Source organism: Sus scrofa, chromosome 5 (assembly GCF_000003025.6).
Source record: "Sus scrofa isolate TJ Tabasco breed Duroc chromosome 5, Sscrofa11.1, whole genome shotgun sequence".
In the NCBI taxonomy this organism is placed as follows: Eukaryota; Metazoa; Chordata; class Mammalia; order Artiodactyla; family Suidae; genus Sus; species Sus scrofa.
This window is the reverse complement of record NC_010447.5, coordinates 51,246,332-51,264,700: the sequence shown is the minus strand read 5'-3', so window position 1 is coordinate 51,264,700 and position 18,369 is coordinate 51,246,332. Positions and strand designations below refer to the sequence as shown.

At 37.2% G+C, this 18,369-nt stretch overlaps 1 protein-coding gene across 3 annotated transcripts in view; it reads right to left on the bottom strand.

Moving 5' to 3' along the window:
- Positions 1 to 18,369, bottom strand: part of ST8SIA1 (ST8 alpha-N-acetyl-neuraminide alpha-2,8-sialyltransferase 1) — a 152,915-nt gene that overhangs the window by 99,526 nt on the left and 35,020 nt on the right. For all 3 annotated transcript variants that reach the window (XM_021092233.1, XM_021092234.1, XM_021092235.1), the window contains one exon: positions 2,775 to 2,919. In XM_021092233.1, coding sequence (XP_020947892.1) covers positions 2,775 to 2,919 — 145 coding nt within the window. The remainder of the gene's footprint in view (positions 1 to 2,774; positions 2,920 to 18,369) is intronic.

Sequence of the window (18,369 nt, the reverse complement as noted above, 5' to 3'; positions counted from 1 at the left end):
GAAGTCATCACAGTAATGGCAGCTGACAAATACCAAGCATTTAGGGGAGAAGTGTGATATGTAATTAAATATATTAAAATCCATAATTAAAGGTGTAATATAAAATTATACACCTGAGTTAGAGGAGGAGTGATCTGGCATGATTTTGCTGAATGCAGGGAAGGGAAGGATGCTTTGCTCAACTGACAACATGGAGCCCAACACACCCACCTGCATTTCTGCCTAATCAGCACACAGAACTTTCTTCACAAGGGGAACGTGAATGAAGCATAACAATTAACCGACAATTTCACTTCCTGATACCAAACCAGAACTATTTCACAAATAAATGAGAGGGGCACTGGGATATACACGTTTGTGTTGATGCAAAATGATTTTCCAGGGTTTCTAGAAATTAATCATTTCAGAATCTCAGCAGAAAAATACACACATAACTTTTTTTTTTTTTTTTTTTTTTGGCTGTGCCTGTGGCATGTGGAAGTTTCCACGTCAGGGATCAGACCCATGCCACAGCAGTGACCTCAGCCACAGCAGTGCCAAGGCTGTATCCTTACCCTGCTAAACCACCAGGAACTGCCACATGCAGTTTTTTTAAGTCTACTCATCAAACTGGTTCAGGCTTTTGTAATACTATGCACACACACAATGATGCAGTCACTTTTGCTTTCTAAGAAAAAAAGCATTTGTCCGTTATTATTTAGGGCTGGTTTCTTGGTCTTGCAGCTGGCACAAAGAACCAGGGTTCATGCACATACACTTTAAAAAGAAACTGTTTCCTGCTATCTTACTGCTGCAACTTACAGATAAGATGGGAGGTTAGTTTGTATTTCTTTCATGATCTCTCTTCTTCAAATCTATTTTCTAGCACAAAGTTAAAAGTCAGTTAGTATGACTAAGAGCCCTCATCTATAAAAATCCTATTTTGGATTTCTTTAAAAATTTTTCTTTTTGATGAGCTGTTCAAGGAGATTGCTTCCTTATCTCTTCTTCATTTCATAGCGAGTTGATACAGTTTTGTACAGAGAAGGCACTGTGAATTGGCTTACTCAACCTTAATTCCACCCTGTTTGGAGCTTCCTGCTAAAGCTTGATTGCTTTTAAATGCTGCCCCTCCTGGACTTCTTTGCAACTAGTGTTCTGGATGCAAATTCATCTTACTCATTAGAGGCTCTTGAGGGAGATTTGGGAAGAGGACCTGAGTTGAAACCAATCCTGCTGGCCCTGTTTCTTTTTCTGTTGGAGGCAGTTGTGGTCACGCTAATGGCAGTGGCAGCTGGGCCCGCCAATTCCTGAACCACAGTTCGGGTAGTGGGGTCTCAGAGTTAGTAATTTCAGGAGCCATCTCTTGATTCCCATTTCTTCATTTTCCTAAAGATTTCTTAAGTGCCTAATGCCCAATATGAAACATCCAATTATATGCTTCACTCCTCAGCCTGAAGACGCAATATATGAACCGAGACAACATTAATACCTAACACTTAGAAAATTTTTGGTAGTTTACATAGTACCTGGACTTTTATTATATAAAGTGATCCCCAGCTCTGTGAGGTGGTTGCACATGTACTGCTCTCTCCAGGGTATGGATGAGAAAGCTGAGTCTCAGAAGAGCTGGGTGACTTAGCAAGGCACTGAGGTAGTAAGAGATGGAGACGAAATTTCACTCCTACATTTTCTGACTCTTAGTCATTCCCTTCAACACAAGGAAGCCTCCCAAGGGCAAATGAAGGAGAGAGAAAAAGGATGCTGGCCAGAAATTAAACCTTCTATTTCCCATTTTAAAATAAAAATGTTCAACCTTATTGTTATACACTAAAACCATGAAATTTGATTAAAACACCAAAGAATGAACTAGAAAATAGGGGCTATGTCCTAGAGGGTGTGACTTTGGATCTGGTAGTACCTGTGCCTCATACTTATAGGATCCCTTCTCCGAGGTATCTTTGCTATTAATATAGAGATATGAAAGGTCCTGTCCTGTTTGCCAGCTCTGACTGGGAATTCTCTTTTTGCACAATCATCTGACCCAACCAAGAGTGGCTTGAAGACGAGGAGGCCGAGATTCATTTTTCTTTTTCTCCCTAGTGGCAATTTCACCTAAAATCCACCCTCCTCCCCAACTGGGGCTCCCTAGAAATAAAGATTCTCCACCCCCGCTTGCTACATAGATATATTTTAGTAAAAACATTTGATTCCAATGCTCAGGAAACCACAAAGAAAAACAGTAAGGAAGCAAAGCTTGATTTAGACCACTTTAAAAGTGGTCCAATACTTTCTCTCCATATCCGCCACTCTTGTACTTCATAGCAGTGGTTTAACAACAGGGTTAAGATTCATGAGCTCTATGAAATGACTTCTGACCATATGGTCCCCACTCCCTAAGAGCAACATCAGCCTTGAGAAAACATTCCAGTATTGCAAATCTTCAAGGTCATTCCACTGCCAACTTCAAAACATCAGAATTCCACAATTCCCTGTCCTTGCTTCCTTCTCTCTGCTTGCTTCTTTCAGTCTCATATGACTCAAAGCAGAAGGGCTAAGAAGGCTGCTCTTACTCTATAATGTCCCACTTTTGCCCCTGTATCAAAACATTATGTGATTTCTCCACACACACACATAGACAAATGACAGCTAAAAAGGGAAGACATTGATAATTAAGAAGAGAAGAAAGAAGATAAAAAGTAGATCTGATTAGTTAGGCAGACTCAATTATCCTTTTCCGATGATATCAAGACATATACAAAATTGTATTGAAAGGCAGCAAACTCTATACTAACCTGGGGAAAGAGGGAATAAGTTGAATTGTCAATGGTGAATGAGTATAAAAACTCCCCATCGTACCACATGCTCTTCCCCATGGGGGAATTCATTTTAGTCATAGCAAAGAGATGGGCGGGGTCGCAGCAGTCTTCCATCTGTTTCCTAGGAGAGAAAATAGAGAGAAGAACAGCAGGTTAAGTGAGCTACAGACTCATTCACTTGTCCTGCCCACAGTGATGTGCAGCTGTGCCTCAGCACCAGCTCACAAAAGCATCTGAGTGATTAGACTACTGTTAATTTACTAATCCACAGTGATTAGACTACTGTTAATTTACTCTCCCAGTCATCGGGAGGCATGATTGGAATATTCCATAATTTTTTTAAATTTTAAGAAAAAATACATCAGCTGGTAGCTGCAGCTGGTAGCATCCCATTGCTGCAGCCACTAGGGAAAACTGTATGGAGAGTCCTCAAAAAAATTAAGAATACAGCTATCATGTGACCCAACTATTCCACTTCTGGGTATTTATCAGAAGAACACAAAAACTCTAATTTGAAAAGATATATGCATCCCTGTGTTCACTGCAGCATTACAGTTGTCCCTTGGTGTCTGCAGGGAATTGGTTCCAGCACCTGCCTGGGGACCAAAATCCACGGATGCTCAAGTCCCATAGTCAACCTTCTATATCTGTGGTTCTGCATCAGTGGATTCAATCACCTCAGTTTGTGTGGTCCTACATGTATTTATTGAAAAAATCCATGTATAATTAAACCTGTGCAGTACAAACCCACTTTGTTCAAAGGTCAACTATATGTACAACAGCCAAGATATAAAAATTTATTTTACTTTATTTTTTTGTCTTTTTTTTTTTGGCTATTTCTTTGGGCCGCTCCCGTGGCATATGGAGGTTCCCAGGCTAGGGGTCAAATCGGAGCTGTAGCCACTGGCCTACGCCAGAGCCACAGCAATGCGCGATCCGAACCGTGTCTGCAACCTACACCACAGCTCACGGCAACGCTGGATCGTTAACCCACTGAGCAAGGGCAGGGACCGAACCCGCAACCTCATGGTTCCTAGTCGGATTCGTTAACCACTGCGCCACGACGGGAACTCCCAAGATATAAAACTAACCTGTGTCCATCAATGGATGAATGATAAAGAAGATACGGTACGTATACACAATGATATTTTACTCCACCATCAAAAAGAATGAAATCCTGCCATTTACGACAACCTGGATGAACCTTGAAGGTATTTTGCTAAGTGAAATAAATCAGATAGTGAGAGACTGTCTGGTTTCACTTATATGGAGAATATAAAACAAAACAAAACAACAAAAAACCAAAACAAACTCATAGGTTCAGAGATCAGATTAGAGGTTACCAGAAGGGAAGGAGGTGAGGGGGGATGGGTGAAATGGGTGCAGGGGCTCAACTGTATGGTAATAGAGAGTAATAAGACTTGTGGTGCTGGCCAATTTGTAGTGTACACAGATAATGCTGTACACCTGTAACTTATTTTTTAAAAGAAGGAAAAACATCAGCTCTCACACGCAGCTGAAATATGTCTAAAAATAATTCATTGTACTTGCAGACTGATTGATTTAAACATCCAGCTACAGAAAAGTCTTGGACACCTAACTCTGGAGACAGTTGAACTCTTAGGCTGCAGCAGAACTGCATCTTCATGGTGATCTGACAATCAGGTGGTTGAGCTCAGGGACCAGGGAATTTACATGACCAGTATGGAGTTTAGAATACACAGAGCAGCGAAAAATAGGGTCCTTCCCCAAAACTAAGGACATGATCAAAGAACCACCCTGGCAAAATCCTTTTTGACAGAAATGGAATGAGATAAGAGATGTGATTTCAGGCACTGGTGAAGCAACCTGCCTTCCAACTGGTAAATCTTGAGACCTTTTCAGTTCCCAGTTTGTCTACCTCTTAGTACTGTGGGACACAGCTGCGCACCATGGCGTGGTGAAGGTCCTTACTCCCTTAGTGTCTGAAACAGCAGCATCTCTGTGGTCTCCTTCCCATCCTGAGCTGGCTAGCAGCTGCTCCTCTGCTTGCCTTTTACATGAAGGCCCTGTTACTATTCTATAGGTGAATCATAACTTTCTCCTTGGATTCAGAGCCCGTTAGAAACCAACTCCATTTCTTCCCTGAGCTTTCAGGAATAGAAGAGCTTATTCCGCAGTCCCACTTCTAGAAGGACCAATAAAACACATCCCAGTGACAAAAACCACTTCTGAATGGTGCCCCCAAACAGACCTGCTTGCTCTGACATCTTTAGCTATCAGTGGTACCCAAGCTTAGAGTTGAAAGGGGAAGGGATACTGGAAACCAGTCAATCCTCAGTCTCTGGGGCCCCCTCCCCAGATACCAAACCCCAGGGATGCTCAAGTCCCTTGTATAAAATGACACAGTGTTTGCAAATAACCTACACACTTCCTCCCACGTTCCTTAAATCATCTCTAGAGACTAACATATCTAATGCAATATAAGTATAATGTAAATTTTATAAATACAATGCAAATGCCATGTAAATAGTCACCAGTGTGCTGCGAGTTCAAGGTTTGCTTCTTGGAACTTTCTAGAATTTTTAACTTTTCTAAACACTTTCCATCTACCATTGGTTGAATTCTTGGATGTAGAACCTGAGGGTGAGGATTTGGGGGCAACCATACTTGGGTTCAAATCCTGGCTCTGCCACTTACTGACTCCATAATCTGGGAACGCTACTGGGCTTCAGGAAGAACCTCAGAGAGCATTCTTGAGAGTTCACGGGGAACATGCAGAAGGAGCATATAGTACAAGTTCAACCTCAACACAGAGATGAATAAAGTGAGTCAGCGTCTGGGGCTCTTCCCAATACTTGGCACTTTCTCTGGAGTTTTTAGGTTGGCTTCCACTTTACAAAGGTTTCAATGGAGAAGCGGGGGAGGGGCTTGGGATAAAGATCTTTCTCTTCCCAGGTTTCTAGGGTATGGGTCACTTCTGCTTCTACGCCATTGCTCCCCTCCTCCCCAGCTGTACTTCTTTCCTTACCTCCTCCATTTTCTGTAATTCTGTTTCATTACCCCAAAGGCAGCCTAAACTGAGGCAGGAAAGTTTCATTGTGAATTACCTACACTTTTGTGAAAACACCATCCTAAGCACTAGAAAGAGTCAGTCAGCATCAAACAGAACTAGATGTGGCTTCAGACCCTCATGAATGAGGAGAATTATCCTAAACATGACTCTAAATTTTGTGGGGTGAATACATATTTGAGCCCCAATTCCTTTTCTGGTGCTATCTGACCACTTTAGTCCTTACAGTAACCCTAAGAGATAGTCAAGGGAATAATCATTATTTCTCGCAATTCACCTCTGAGGAAACGGCCCTGGGGCTGTGACAGGACCTGCTTTTTCCTCTCTGCATGCTGCCTGCTTAGGACTATTTTGATTCACCCCCACCTTTCTCTTCTCTGAAGAAAGGCTTTCTAAACACCTGCCAAGCACCTGCAACACACCAGGTGTCTTCCTAGATCTTTTCCCACTTAATTCTCACAGCGAGTAAGTAACCTTGGAGCTAGAGAGCATTAGGATTCTTTTTAAGTAATTTTTTTTTCATTTTTTAAAGTTTTATTGAAGTCTAGTTGACTTGCAATATTGTGATAATTTCTGCTGTACAACAAAGTGATTCGGTTATTCATGTACACACACTCATTCTTTTTCAGATTCTTTCCCATATAGACCATCACAGAATATCAGGTAGAGATCTCTGTGTTATCCAGCAAGGCCCCATTGGCCAACCAATCCGTATATCACTATTTCAGTAATTTAACTTGGATCACATAATTAGCAAAGTGATGGGGGCATGATTTTGCTCCCAGATATTTTTACTTCCAGCCAGACCATAGCTCTCAGCTCTGAACCAAGCTAAACTTTCCATCCAGCACAAAGTGCTACGGGAAATTCAGAAGAAAAATTTATAATAGTCATATAATAATATAATACCTAGCAGCTTACATATCACCTTTACACTGGCTTCCTCTTTTAATTCTAAAAAAAAACAAGAAGCTAGACTGATTATACTATCCTAAACTTACAATGAAAATCAAACTCAGGCCAAGAGACGCTCAAGTTCAAGAGGTTTATAAATTGCTTAATTATTAACTAAATGTGTGTTAGATGGACTCAAATTCACATCTTTTCCTACAGCACCATCATGCTCAGAAGCAGTCATACCTTTAGCAAGAAAAACTAAATACTTGACAGAAGCAGAAAGTGTCTAATGTGTACCAATCCTTTTAAAAATCCAAGAGTTAACAGCAAATTCATAATACTCATAGTTCCATTTGCAATATGGGAGTGCTTTTCTTATCATAAACTTTTGAATGCTTCTCTCCAACCAAAGGGCCTTCCCATCTTCCTTCTGCCACATCCATGTCTGGAGGGTGGCCAAAGAGGGACCACAATACAGAAGTATGTTCACTCCCCACGCCTGAGAAGGACCGCCACTCACTCCTCAGCTGTACAGCTGTAGCAGCAGCAACAAAAAGCACTACTGAAAATAGCACTCCCAGCAGTAAGAGCAGTGGTCACGCTAGAAAGAGTAGTCATGATTTTTACTGAGTTCTTCCCTGTCTCTTTGCTAGAGTTTGGGGATATAAAATCAAATTTCACCTCCACCCAACCTGCAGTTGGTCCTACTGAGAAGGTATACATCAGCTTTTAGAATTTTAACAAATTTGGTTCCCACCCCCTTTCTTGTGCTTCACTCTGATGTTGCTGATTATTTGCTTCTCCTTTGCGGCAAGACAATAAAATCAGGGGGGTAAAAAAGCAAAAGTAAATCCATTTTAAAATTCTAGTTTAAATCTGCAGATGATTAAGTTTCAGTTGAGTGTGAGTTGAGTATTGGAGTTAAAATGTAGATGCTTTTTATGATTCGAATTCATATCAAGTGATACTGCAGTTGCATCATGAACTTAAGTACTTAGGAAGCCTGGGAGCCACTTGCTAAAAACACGCTCAGGTTCTCACCTCCCTCCCTCTCACCCCACAGTGAAAGCCATGCATATAACAGCCAAGCCAAGAAGACCCCACTGGCTTATTATGCCAGCAAGACTGAGGTTCTGGGGGGAACTAAATAGACAAATAAGGGTGAAAACCCAACCACTCAATTGATAGTGGCCAGTATCAGTGTGACCGTTGCTGAGACTCTCGCGGATGCCATGTTCATCCCTTTGGCCATCAGACAGGAGCGAGGTTGGGAGGCTACCACCCCAATGCCTGACACGACTGTGCCCCTTCTGAGGAATGACTGAATTTGGGAAAGTAGAGGTGAAGGAGAATTCTACTTCGGTCTCAGTATTTGGCCAAATTCTATCATTACACTTCAGCTTTAGACTCAGCTAAACATCCAATTCAAAGCCATTTCCAGCCTCCCCGAATGGGCATATGACATATGCTTGTGTGAACACGCTCATCACCATCATGTGTAAACAGGGTGTTGATGGAAGCAACTCAAACAGGAAATGTCATTAATGTTTGCTGTTTATAACTGAATATGCAGTTTAAAATTCTGACAAGCAACCTAGAAGTAAACGGAGTACAAATCTCTTTATGTGCTTTTCATGTCGAAATTTTGTCAGTTGAAGTATACATGTATCATTAATACTGCAAAAGGAAAATGCTGCAATAATAAATTTATTGTGAAAGCTGTTAACTTTATGCACACAATTATAAAGAATTATTGATGACAGAGGAGAATAAATTGTTGGCTAAAGGAAATATTAAGAGTGTGCTTGAGAGATAACCTTAGAAAAAATCATTTCTGCCAATAAATACTTATAAAATTTTAAATAATAATATAAGGCAAAATAAGAGTTGAGATTACATGAAAACTTAAATCTTTGTAGAACTGTTTGATGTGTTAGCAATCAAAATATTAAACAAAATAACCTTTAAGAACCACATTTAATTTTTAGTTATTTAATTCCATATAGATGAGTCGTTCATAGGAAAAAATTATAGCTAGGAACTGTTCATATCTTAACAAATTCCGTGAGAGGAGTTCCCCGGTGGCTCAGTGGGATAAGGATCCAGCATTGTCACTGTTGTAGCTCTGGTTGCTGCTGTGGCATGGGTTCGATCCCTGGCCCAAGAATTTCCACATGCCACAGCTGCAGCTGAAAAAATTTTTAAATAAAATAAAAATTTTTAATTCCATGAGAAAGAAAAACTCTATAAACAACATCATCAACATCATAAGAAATCATCATGACCATGTCATAACAAAGAATTCCTTGCATCCTTCTTAACTGCTCTATTCTTCTCTATAGTACTTAAGACTATTTGTATGCTATATGTTTTATTTATAGTTTTGCTTATCGTCTGTCTCCCCAAGCCCCAGAAATAAACTCCACAAGGAGAGAGATTTTTGTCCTCTGTTCATGCTGTATCCCCGTCTCCTGAAACTATGGCTGATACATTGAACAGGTGCTTGACAAATGTTGATCGACTGAATGAATAAATTACAAGTGGGAAAAGAAGAAAATGTTAGAGAAACAAGATAACCTCAGTGCACACTTCATTCTCGCTAATCAAAATTCAAATTGAAGTCAATTCCTTATAGTTTTAGTCTATGGAGACCAAAAAAAAAAAAAAACAAAACAAAACCTTGTCAAAATAATTGCTATAGACTGGGAAATATTTTAAATAGCTGCAGATCCAGGATTTCTGAGATTCACTGAGTGATGAATTGCATGTTTCTCATACTGTGCACTGAACATTATTCTGAATAAAGTGAGCATCTCTTTCGGATTGCAGGTCTGCCACACAGGGACCATAGAAACTGTCCATCAGCTGACGGTGCTAATAAATTCTGTCTCCTTCGCCAGAGTGTCAAACTTTGAAAACTTGACTTCTAAAATATTTGATAAGTTTTAAGATTTAATCTTGCCTTAAAAAGTTCTTTCTATTCTTGTGATATCGGACTTCAGTCAAGTATTGATTTTAACATTTGGCTTTTGGCCAAAACCTGTATCTACTGCATTTCCTCCAGACAGTTCAATCAATAGTTCTTATTGTAAACTGTCCTGAATCGAGTTCCTAAAATTCTAATCCTAAGTTAACTCCTTGGGTTAATGTCACAGAGCAAATTCATTGCTAAAAATGTGCCCACATTCCACATCAGCGATGGCTTTGAAAGTGGGATAATATAAATAAAGCACTTAGCACATTACATGGTTTCAATTAAGTTATCATTTCATTTTCCTTAATAATCAGGGACTATATGATCTTACTTGCCTCACATAATCCTAGGTTACGATTGTTTTCCACGTATAATTATTAATAGTTACCTCCTTTGCAATCCCAAACATGTCCCTATTTGGATGAAAAATTATATATTCACTCCATTAAGAATAGAAGAGAAACAGCGGCATCCAGTAAAAGATGATTATTCTTTCAGTGAAGAATCTAGTGGCCTACAGATAAATTTCTTATTCTTAATAAATAAATGTCAGATTTCACAGAGATTTGGACCAGGACGAAGTTGTTTTTCCCCTAATGAAAGAAATCTTTGTCTTAAATTGCCCCATTTTGAAGCAAGTGTAGAAATCAGAAGTCACTGTGGACTTAGTGCCCAGGATCTGGAAAAAGGACTGGCAGAAGTTGCTCTGAAGTGAGGAGGTGCCCTGCCCATAGCAGAGGGAGGAGCAAGTGGTGACAATACCATCTCTGTGGTAAAGGCCATACCTTCTGTCTATAACATGGACCCCTCGAAGGTGTACATCACTGACCTAAGAGATCCAAAATTCACACTCAATGTAGGGTAGAGATTCATATTTATCTTATTTTTCTATAAGATTCTCTTGAATGATGCATGGAGAATTACTTTCATGAGAGTATTGCTTAAAATAATGTTTTCTACAGATATAACAAAAGGCTTCTCAAAGATTAATCTTCTGGATAATTTGCCAGGACTACAAAAACAGAAAAAACAACCCTTGTGTACTACTTAAGACAGCAAGTAATCTTTTATTTAGCAGCATTTTATTCTTCACATTTGGAATGATGGCATAATAAGGAAAAAGTATTCCAAAGAAAGGTCGATTTGTGCCATGCGTAATTTGCATTTCTCTACAACAGACAGAGCAGACTTAAAGGAGAAATTTTGAAAAACAGATATTTCAAAGATGATCTGTTATTTCCCTAACACATATTTACTTTATAATGTACTTAACAAGTACACATGATTATTGAATTGAAAGAACATAAATTTTTCCAGGAAGAATTTCAACGAGTGCTTACCTGCAATCTTCCTACTTATGCTTGCTTGTCTATATAGCTAGAAAGACTCTAATGTTATCCTTTGAGAATTGCCGTTTTGTTTTGTTTTGTTTTGTTTTTTTGTAACTGAAACTGACTAGCCTCCTTTGAACAGCACTCATTATTCAATTCATTTGACAAATATTTATTGAAAATTTTCTCTGTGCCCAGTGCTGTTCCAGGCACCAGGGATAAAATGGGGTGGGGGCCAGGGAGGAGGAGAGCAGGGAATATCTTGCCCTCAAATTCTACTGGAGATACTAAGCAAACAAGATAAAGTATGTGAGTAAGGGTTGGGGGTGAATTTCCAACAGGTGGCTAAGTAAGTTCTCAGTGATTAGGTGACATTTGAGTTTACTGAGAAGGATGTGATGAAGTATATAAATATCTAGGATACTAGGAGAAGAGCATTCAGGTAGAACAAACAAGTGCAAAAGCCCTAAGGCAGAAACATCGCTGGTATGTTAAAAAAACATGAAGGAAACCAGTGAAACTGAGTAAAGAGAGCATGGGATGGGGGCCTTGGGGGAGAAAATCATGTAGGATTGTGTACATGTGGCTTTTAAACAACCTAATCTTACATGTAAGAGAAGTAGACAAAGAAGAACAAACAAAACCCAAAGTTAGTATAATCTCCCAAGACTAAATCTGCGAGAAATAGAAAATATGAACAGACCAATTACCAATATGAAAATGAATCAGTAATTTAAAAATACCCAACAAACAAAAGTCTAGGGCCAGATGACTTAATGGGTGAATTCTACCCACATTTAGAGAAGAATACCTATTAACATCTATTCTTCTCAAATTATCGCAAAAAATTATAGAAGAAGGAACACATTTGAACTCATTCTATGAGGCCAGTATCACCTCAATACCAAAAGCAAACAAAGATATCACACACACAAAAAAGAAATTACAGACCAATATCACTGATGAATATAGATGCAAAAATTCTCAATGAAATATTAATAAGCCAAATCCAGCAATACATTAAAAGGCTCATACACCATGATCAGGTGGGGTTTATCCCAGGGATGCAAGGATGTTCAATATCTACAAGTCAATCAATGTGAAAACCACATTAATAAATTGAAGAATAAAAATCAGATGATTATCTCAATAAATACAGAAAAAGCTTTTGACAAAATTCAATATCCATTAATGATTAAAAAAAAAAAAAAAAAAAAAAAAAAACCTCTCCACAAAGTGGTTATGAAGAAAAAAAAATCTCAGTGTGACAAAGGCCGTATGAGACAAACCCATAGGTAACATCATACTCAATGGTGAAAAGCTGAAATCATTTCCTCTAAGATCAGGAACAAACAAGACAAGGATGCCCTTTCTTTCCATTTCCATCTTTATTCAACATAGTATTGGAAATATTAGCCACAGAAAAGAAAAGAAATAAAAATAAAAGGAACCCAAATTGAAAAAGAAGTAAAACTGCCACCATTTGTAGATGACAAGATACCATACATAGAAAATCCTAAAGACATTATCAAAAATCTAATAGAATTCAACAATGAATTTGGCAAAGTTGCAAGATTCAAAATTAATACGCAGAAATGTTATGTTTGTATATACTAAGAATGAATTATCGGAGAAATTAAGAAAAATATTCCATTTACAATCACATGCAAAAGAAAAAAATACCTGGGAATAAATCAAACTAAGGAGATAAAAGACCTATACTCAGAAAACTATAATACACTGATGAAAGAAGTTGAAGATAGCACCAAAAAATGAAAAGATATACCAAATTCATGGATTGGAAAAATTAATATTGTTAAAATGACCATACACCCCAAGACAATTTACAGACTTGATGTAATCCATATCAAAATACCAATGGTGTTTCTGACAGAACTAGAACAGGTAGTTCTAAAATTTGTACGGAAGTAAAAAAGACTGAATAGCCAAAGCCATCCTGAGAAAAGAATGAAACTGGAGGTATTATGCTCCCTGGTTTCAAACCATACTACGAAGTTATAGTAATCAAAGTTGTATGGTACAAAAACAGACACAGATCTATGGAACAGACTAGAGAGCCCAGAAATAAACTCACACTTTTATGGTCAATCAATCTATGACAAAGGAGGCAGAAATACACAATAGAGGAGTTCCCTGTGGTGCAGCAGATTAAGGATCAAGCATTGTCACTACAGCGGCCTGGGTCGCCACTGTGGCGTGGGTTTTATTCCTGGCCTGGGAACTTACACATGCCACAGGCACAGCCAAAACAAAAAAGAATATATAATGGGGGAAAGACAGCCACTTTAATAAATGGTGTTGGGGAAACTGGACAGCTGCACAAAAAAGAATCAAACTGGACTACTTCCTCACCCCATATACAAAAATAAACTCAAAATGGACTAAAGGCCTAAATGTAAGACCTAAAACAAACAAACCAAAAAAAAAAAAAAAAAGACTAGAAGAAAATATATGTAGTAAATTATTTGACATCAGTCTTAAGCAATATATTTTTGGATATGTTTCCTCAGGAAAGGGAAACGAAAGCAAAAATAAGCAAACAGGACTATATCACACACACAAAAAGCTTTGCACAGCAAAGGAAACTATCAATGAAACAAAAAGGCAGCCAACTTAATGGGAGAGGATATTTGCAAAAATATAACTAAGAAGGGGTTATAGCCAGAATACACAAAGAACACATACAACTCAACATAAAAAAAAAAAAAAAAAAAAAAAAAACTATTCAAAACTAGGCAGAGGACCTAAACCGACATTTTCCCAGAAAAGACAGATGGCCAACAGGCACATGAAAAGATGCTGAACATCACTAATCATCAATGAAATGCAAATAAAAACCACAATGAAATATCACCTCGCACCTGTCAGAATGGCCACAATCAAAAAATCAACAAATAACAAAAGTGTTGGTGAGGATGTGGAGAAAATGGAACATTGCTGGTAGGAATGTAAACTGGTGCAGCCGCTATGGAAAACCACATGGAGATTCCCTAAAATTAAAAATTGAACTGCCATATGACTCAGCAATTCCATTCCTGGGCATTTATCTGAAGAAAACATAAAAACTAAATTGCAAAGTTATATACACCCCTGTTGTTCACATTATTTACAACAGCCAAAATATGGAAGCAACCTCAATGCCCATTGATGGATAAGTGGATGAAGATGTGGGGGGTGTGTGTAATATATAATAGAATATTACTCAGCCATAAAAAAGAATGAAACATTGCCTTTTGCAACAATATGGATGGACCTTAAGGGACAAAGACAAATATTGTATTATTTCAATTATATGTGCAATATAAAAAATAAAACAAATGAGCAAATACAACTAAGAAGAAATAGAGTTACAGAGAACAAATAAGTAGTTGCCAGGGAAGAAAGGAGATCTAGGGAAGAGAGAAATATGTGAGGAAAATTAAGAGGTACAAACTTTCAGTTATAAAATAAGTAAGTCACAGGTATGAAATGCACACTGTGGGGAATATAGCCAATAATTATGTAATATCTTTGTATAGTAACAGATGGTAACTAGACTTACCATGGTGATCATTTTGAAATGTACAGAAATATCATATCACTATGTTATGTAACAGGAACTAACATAGTGTTGTAGTTCAATTATACCTCAAAAACAAACAAACAGACAAACTCATAGAATAAAATCAGATTTATAGTTGCCAGAGGCAAGGAAGAATTGGATGAAAGTTGAAAAAATGTACAAAATTCTAGTTATAAGATAAATACTAGGAATGTAATGTACAACAAGATGAATATAATCAACACTGGTATACATTACATACGAAAGTTGTGAAGAGAGAAAATTCTAAGGGTTCTCATCACAAGGAAAAATTTTTTTCTATTTCTTTAATGATGTAGCTATATAAGGTGGTGGATGCTCTCTAAACTTACTGAAGTAAGCATTCCATGACGTATACATTATCATTATGCTGAAAAAAATAAAAAGATCTCTCTTCCAAAACATTTTTTCTTTTCTTGTTCTAATGACACTTCATTCTGAGATTATCTTTGTGAAGGATGAGCAGAAGTTAGTGGAAGGCAAAACAAACAAAAAGAAGGAGACAAGTGTGGTAGAAACCACATTATAGGTTTTCCAAATTATACAGATGTTTCAGTCAACAAACACAAGATGACCTGGGGAGTGGTAAATTTTAGAGGCTGGAGCCCAGGAGTCAAGTTTGTTGGATTCACCTCAGCTTTATTACGTACTAGATACAGGACGGAAGTATTTGTCCTGAAATTTTTTTCAGACCATAATTGTCTTTCACGATTTATGGCACACACTTCTAATATTTCTGGGAGTAATCATTCCAGTATTAGGACATTTTCAAAACTATTTTCTGAGCAAAATTTTGGCTTTGTGTTATGACCCATTTCCACAGGATGGAATTTTGTGCAACAAGACAAACTAGGGATTCTCAGTTTTCTAACCAGTATATAAACTGTACCACCTGTTTGTCTTAAACATATGGGTCTCTCTACTCACACAGAATATCAGTGCTTCAGGTTGTCAACAACTAATTGACTGTCATCTAGTTCTCATTAAATGTGTGGTGAAAGGAATGAGTGAGTGAAACAAAAGGATATATTAGCTGATTTTCTCCTAGGAGCTAGAGCCTTTATAGTCTTTTTCTATATCAAGTCAAATTAGGAGCAAGTCAGCTATTTGCATTACATAAAGCAGTTATTTTTAAATGCCCACCCTATGAGCATTTTTCTCCAGGTCAAATGTGTCAATTCATCTTACCACCAACATATTGTGAAAACAATCAAGCAGGCATTTTCATCTCATCCACCCATCATCCCTTACCTTGTTGCTATGGTCTCTATGTTTGCACTTAATTTTGAATTGTTTTGTGAATATCATTGACCCCCATCGAAAGAGAAAAGTACAGAGGTATTAAGAGAGTTGACAGCAACAGTTAAGTAAAAGCGTAGGCTTAAAAATGGAAACAAAAGTAGAGATGATTTTTTTTAAAACTGAAAGCATTAAGAAAATAAAGGACATTACAAGTACAGATGGAATGAGTCATTTGACAAGGAGTGAATAAAGAAATAATTTTCAAAAGAGAAGGAAAATAATTTTCAAAAGAGAAGGAGTGAATAAAGAAATAATTTTCAAAAGAGAAGGATTTTTTTTTTTAAGTTTGTCAATACAGAATAAACAAAAGCTGAAACCTAGAGACCAGATAAGCCTACTATGATGTTTTTCAGTGCTTAGAGATTAACAAGACTGCATTCAACTGGGGGAAGCACAAAAATGTTTGAGTTTACTGTTAATGAAAAAGCATAGATGTCAAATGCCTATCAATTTGATGATGATTCAGGGTAATGGTAGGACATTACGAAAAAATTTAAGGGAGATGGTACAAGTATTAAGTATTAATTATTAAGTATTAAGGGAGATGGTGCAAGTATTACTGATGGATACTTCCTTATGTTCAAGGCCACTCTGAATTTGCCTGTTAAAGGGGACAGAGTTGTGTTTATGGGTTACCTGCTAAGGAATCCCTCACAATATCTGAAGAAATCAAAGAAAAGGCTTAGTTAGCTCAAAATCCTTCAATGCAGTTAAAACCTAACCATTTGGGGAAATTGTGCTTAACTGTGCTTAAAAGGCACAATAACGTGCTTTCAAAAGGACAGACTCACTCTCCACTTGTATTGGGGAATGCACGAGCAAAAATTGTTCTAGTTCTTTTGGACTTAAAAACAACTTTTGGAACAGTAACCTGGTAAAAGTAGAGACGTCTCTAAATAAACTAACCATCCGGTAGAAGGGCCTTCACCAAGTTCTATTACAAAGCCACACTTTTATTGAGGGTCAGTATAAGAAATAGCTACACCAAGAACAGCACTCAATTTTCTATAAAATTGTAGTTAACAATGCCCATTATATATCCATGGTCTTTTTTATCTATATTATAACTCCCTCCTTGAAAAAGTGTCAGGAAAATTTTTTTCTAATTACATAAAATGTATGTTTCTACTTACCAAACAATAAGAATTATTTTGACCCATTAAATAGTTCCATGGTCTGAGTTATCAGGAAGTTCAGAAGTAAATATAGTGTGGTTATTAAAAAAAAAAAAACTATTTCGGCCTCAATCCTATGGACTGCTCTCTTCATTGATTTTTTTTTTAAATTAATGTGTTATGTTTTTAAATTATAGAAATTTAGGAGTTTCCTGGTGGCTCAGCAGGTTAAGGTTCTGGTGCAGTCACTGCGGTGGCTTGGGTTGCTGCTGTCACACATTCGAGTCCTGTCCTGGGGAACTTCTGCATGCCTTGGGCACAGCCAAAAAAAAATTATAGAAATTTATAATTTTAAAATGTTAACTTCAGAAACTTTCAAAAATACAAACTAGAAAAATAGGTAAAAATAAATATCACAGACAATCTCTACACACTGAGATAACCACTATTAATAGATTTTTCTGTGCACATTTTTCCTATGCATGAATTCAATGATTCCCTTAGAAAATATTCAACAAATTTTTATTGAGTACCAAATATGTGTCAGAGATTGAAGACACAGCAGTAAATAAAATGGACTCAGTACTTGATCTCCCTTGAAATGAAAATTTAGTCTGTTTACAGTTTATGGATACCACAAAAAACACTGTGGTAAACATTCTTATGCTTAGATTTGTGAACTTATCCATAATTGTTTTCCTGGAATAAATTTTTAGAAGTATTTGCTAAATTAAAGTGTATATGCTAATGAGGTTCCCCTGGCTTCAAAATGTTTTACCATCTTTGTTTTTTTTATTTTAATTTTTAGCAAAACAAAACACATACAGAGGTTTAAAATATTATAAGGCAGGTTTCATATTCCCCACACCCATATCTTGACCAAAAGGCAGTCGTTTTCCAATTTCTAATTATCACCCAAATAGTGTTATTTTTATTTTCCAATTTGTACTATCAATTGACTTGCTACTATGGAGGCTGAAGACATCATTCTCCAATCATACCCTAAACAGACATTCACGGACTTTTTTTCTTCATTCCACATTCCCTAGAGAATTACAGAAAAGTTTTTAGTTAAACCAATATTATTATTATATTATGATTTTATAAGTACTACAGTACTATCACTGTATTTCCTTTCTTGTAAGCTTTCTAAAATTTGCTCTTCCTAGAGTTAATTATTGCCAAACTTTTTTCATTTGCTTCACTTATCATGTAACTTTCAATAGTTCCCCTTTTAATTTTTCAAAGAAATGTAAATTTTTCTCAGTATGGTCAAACACATCAAGAAATCAATCAGTT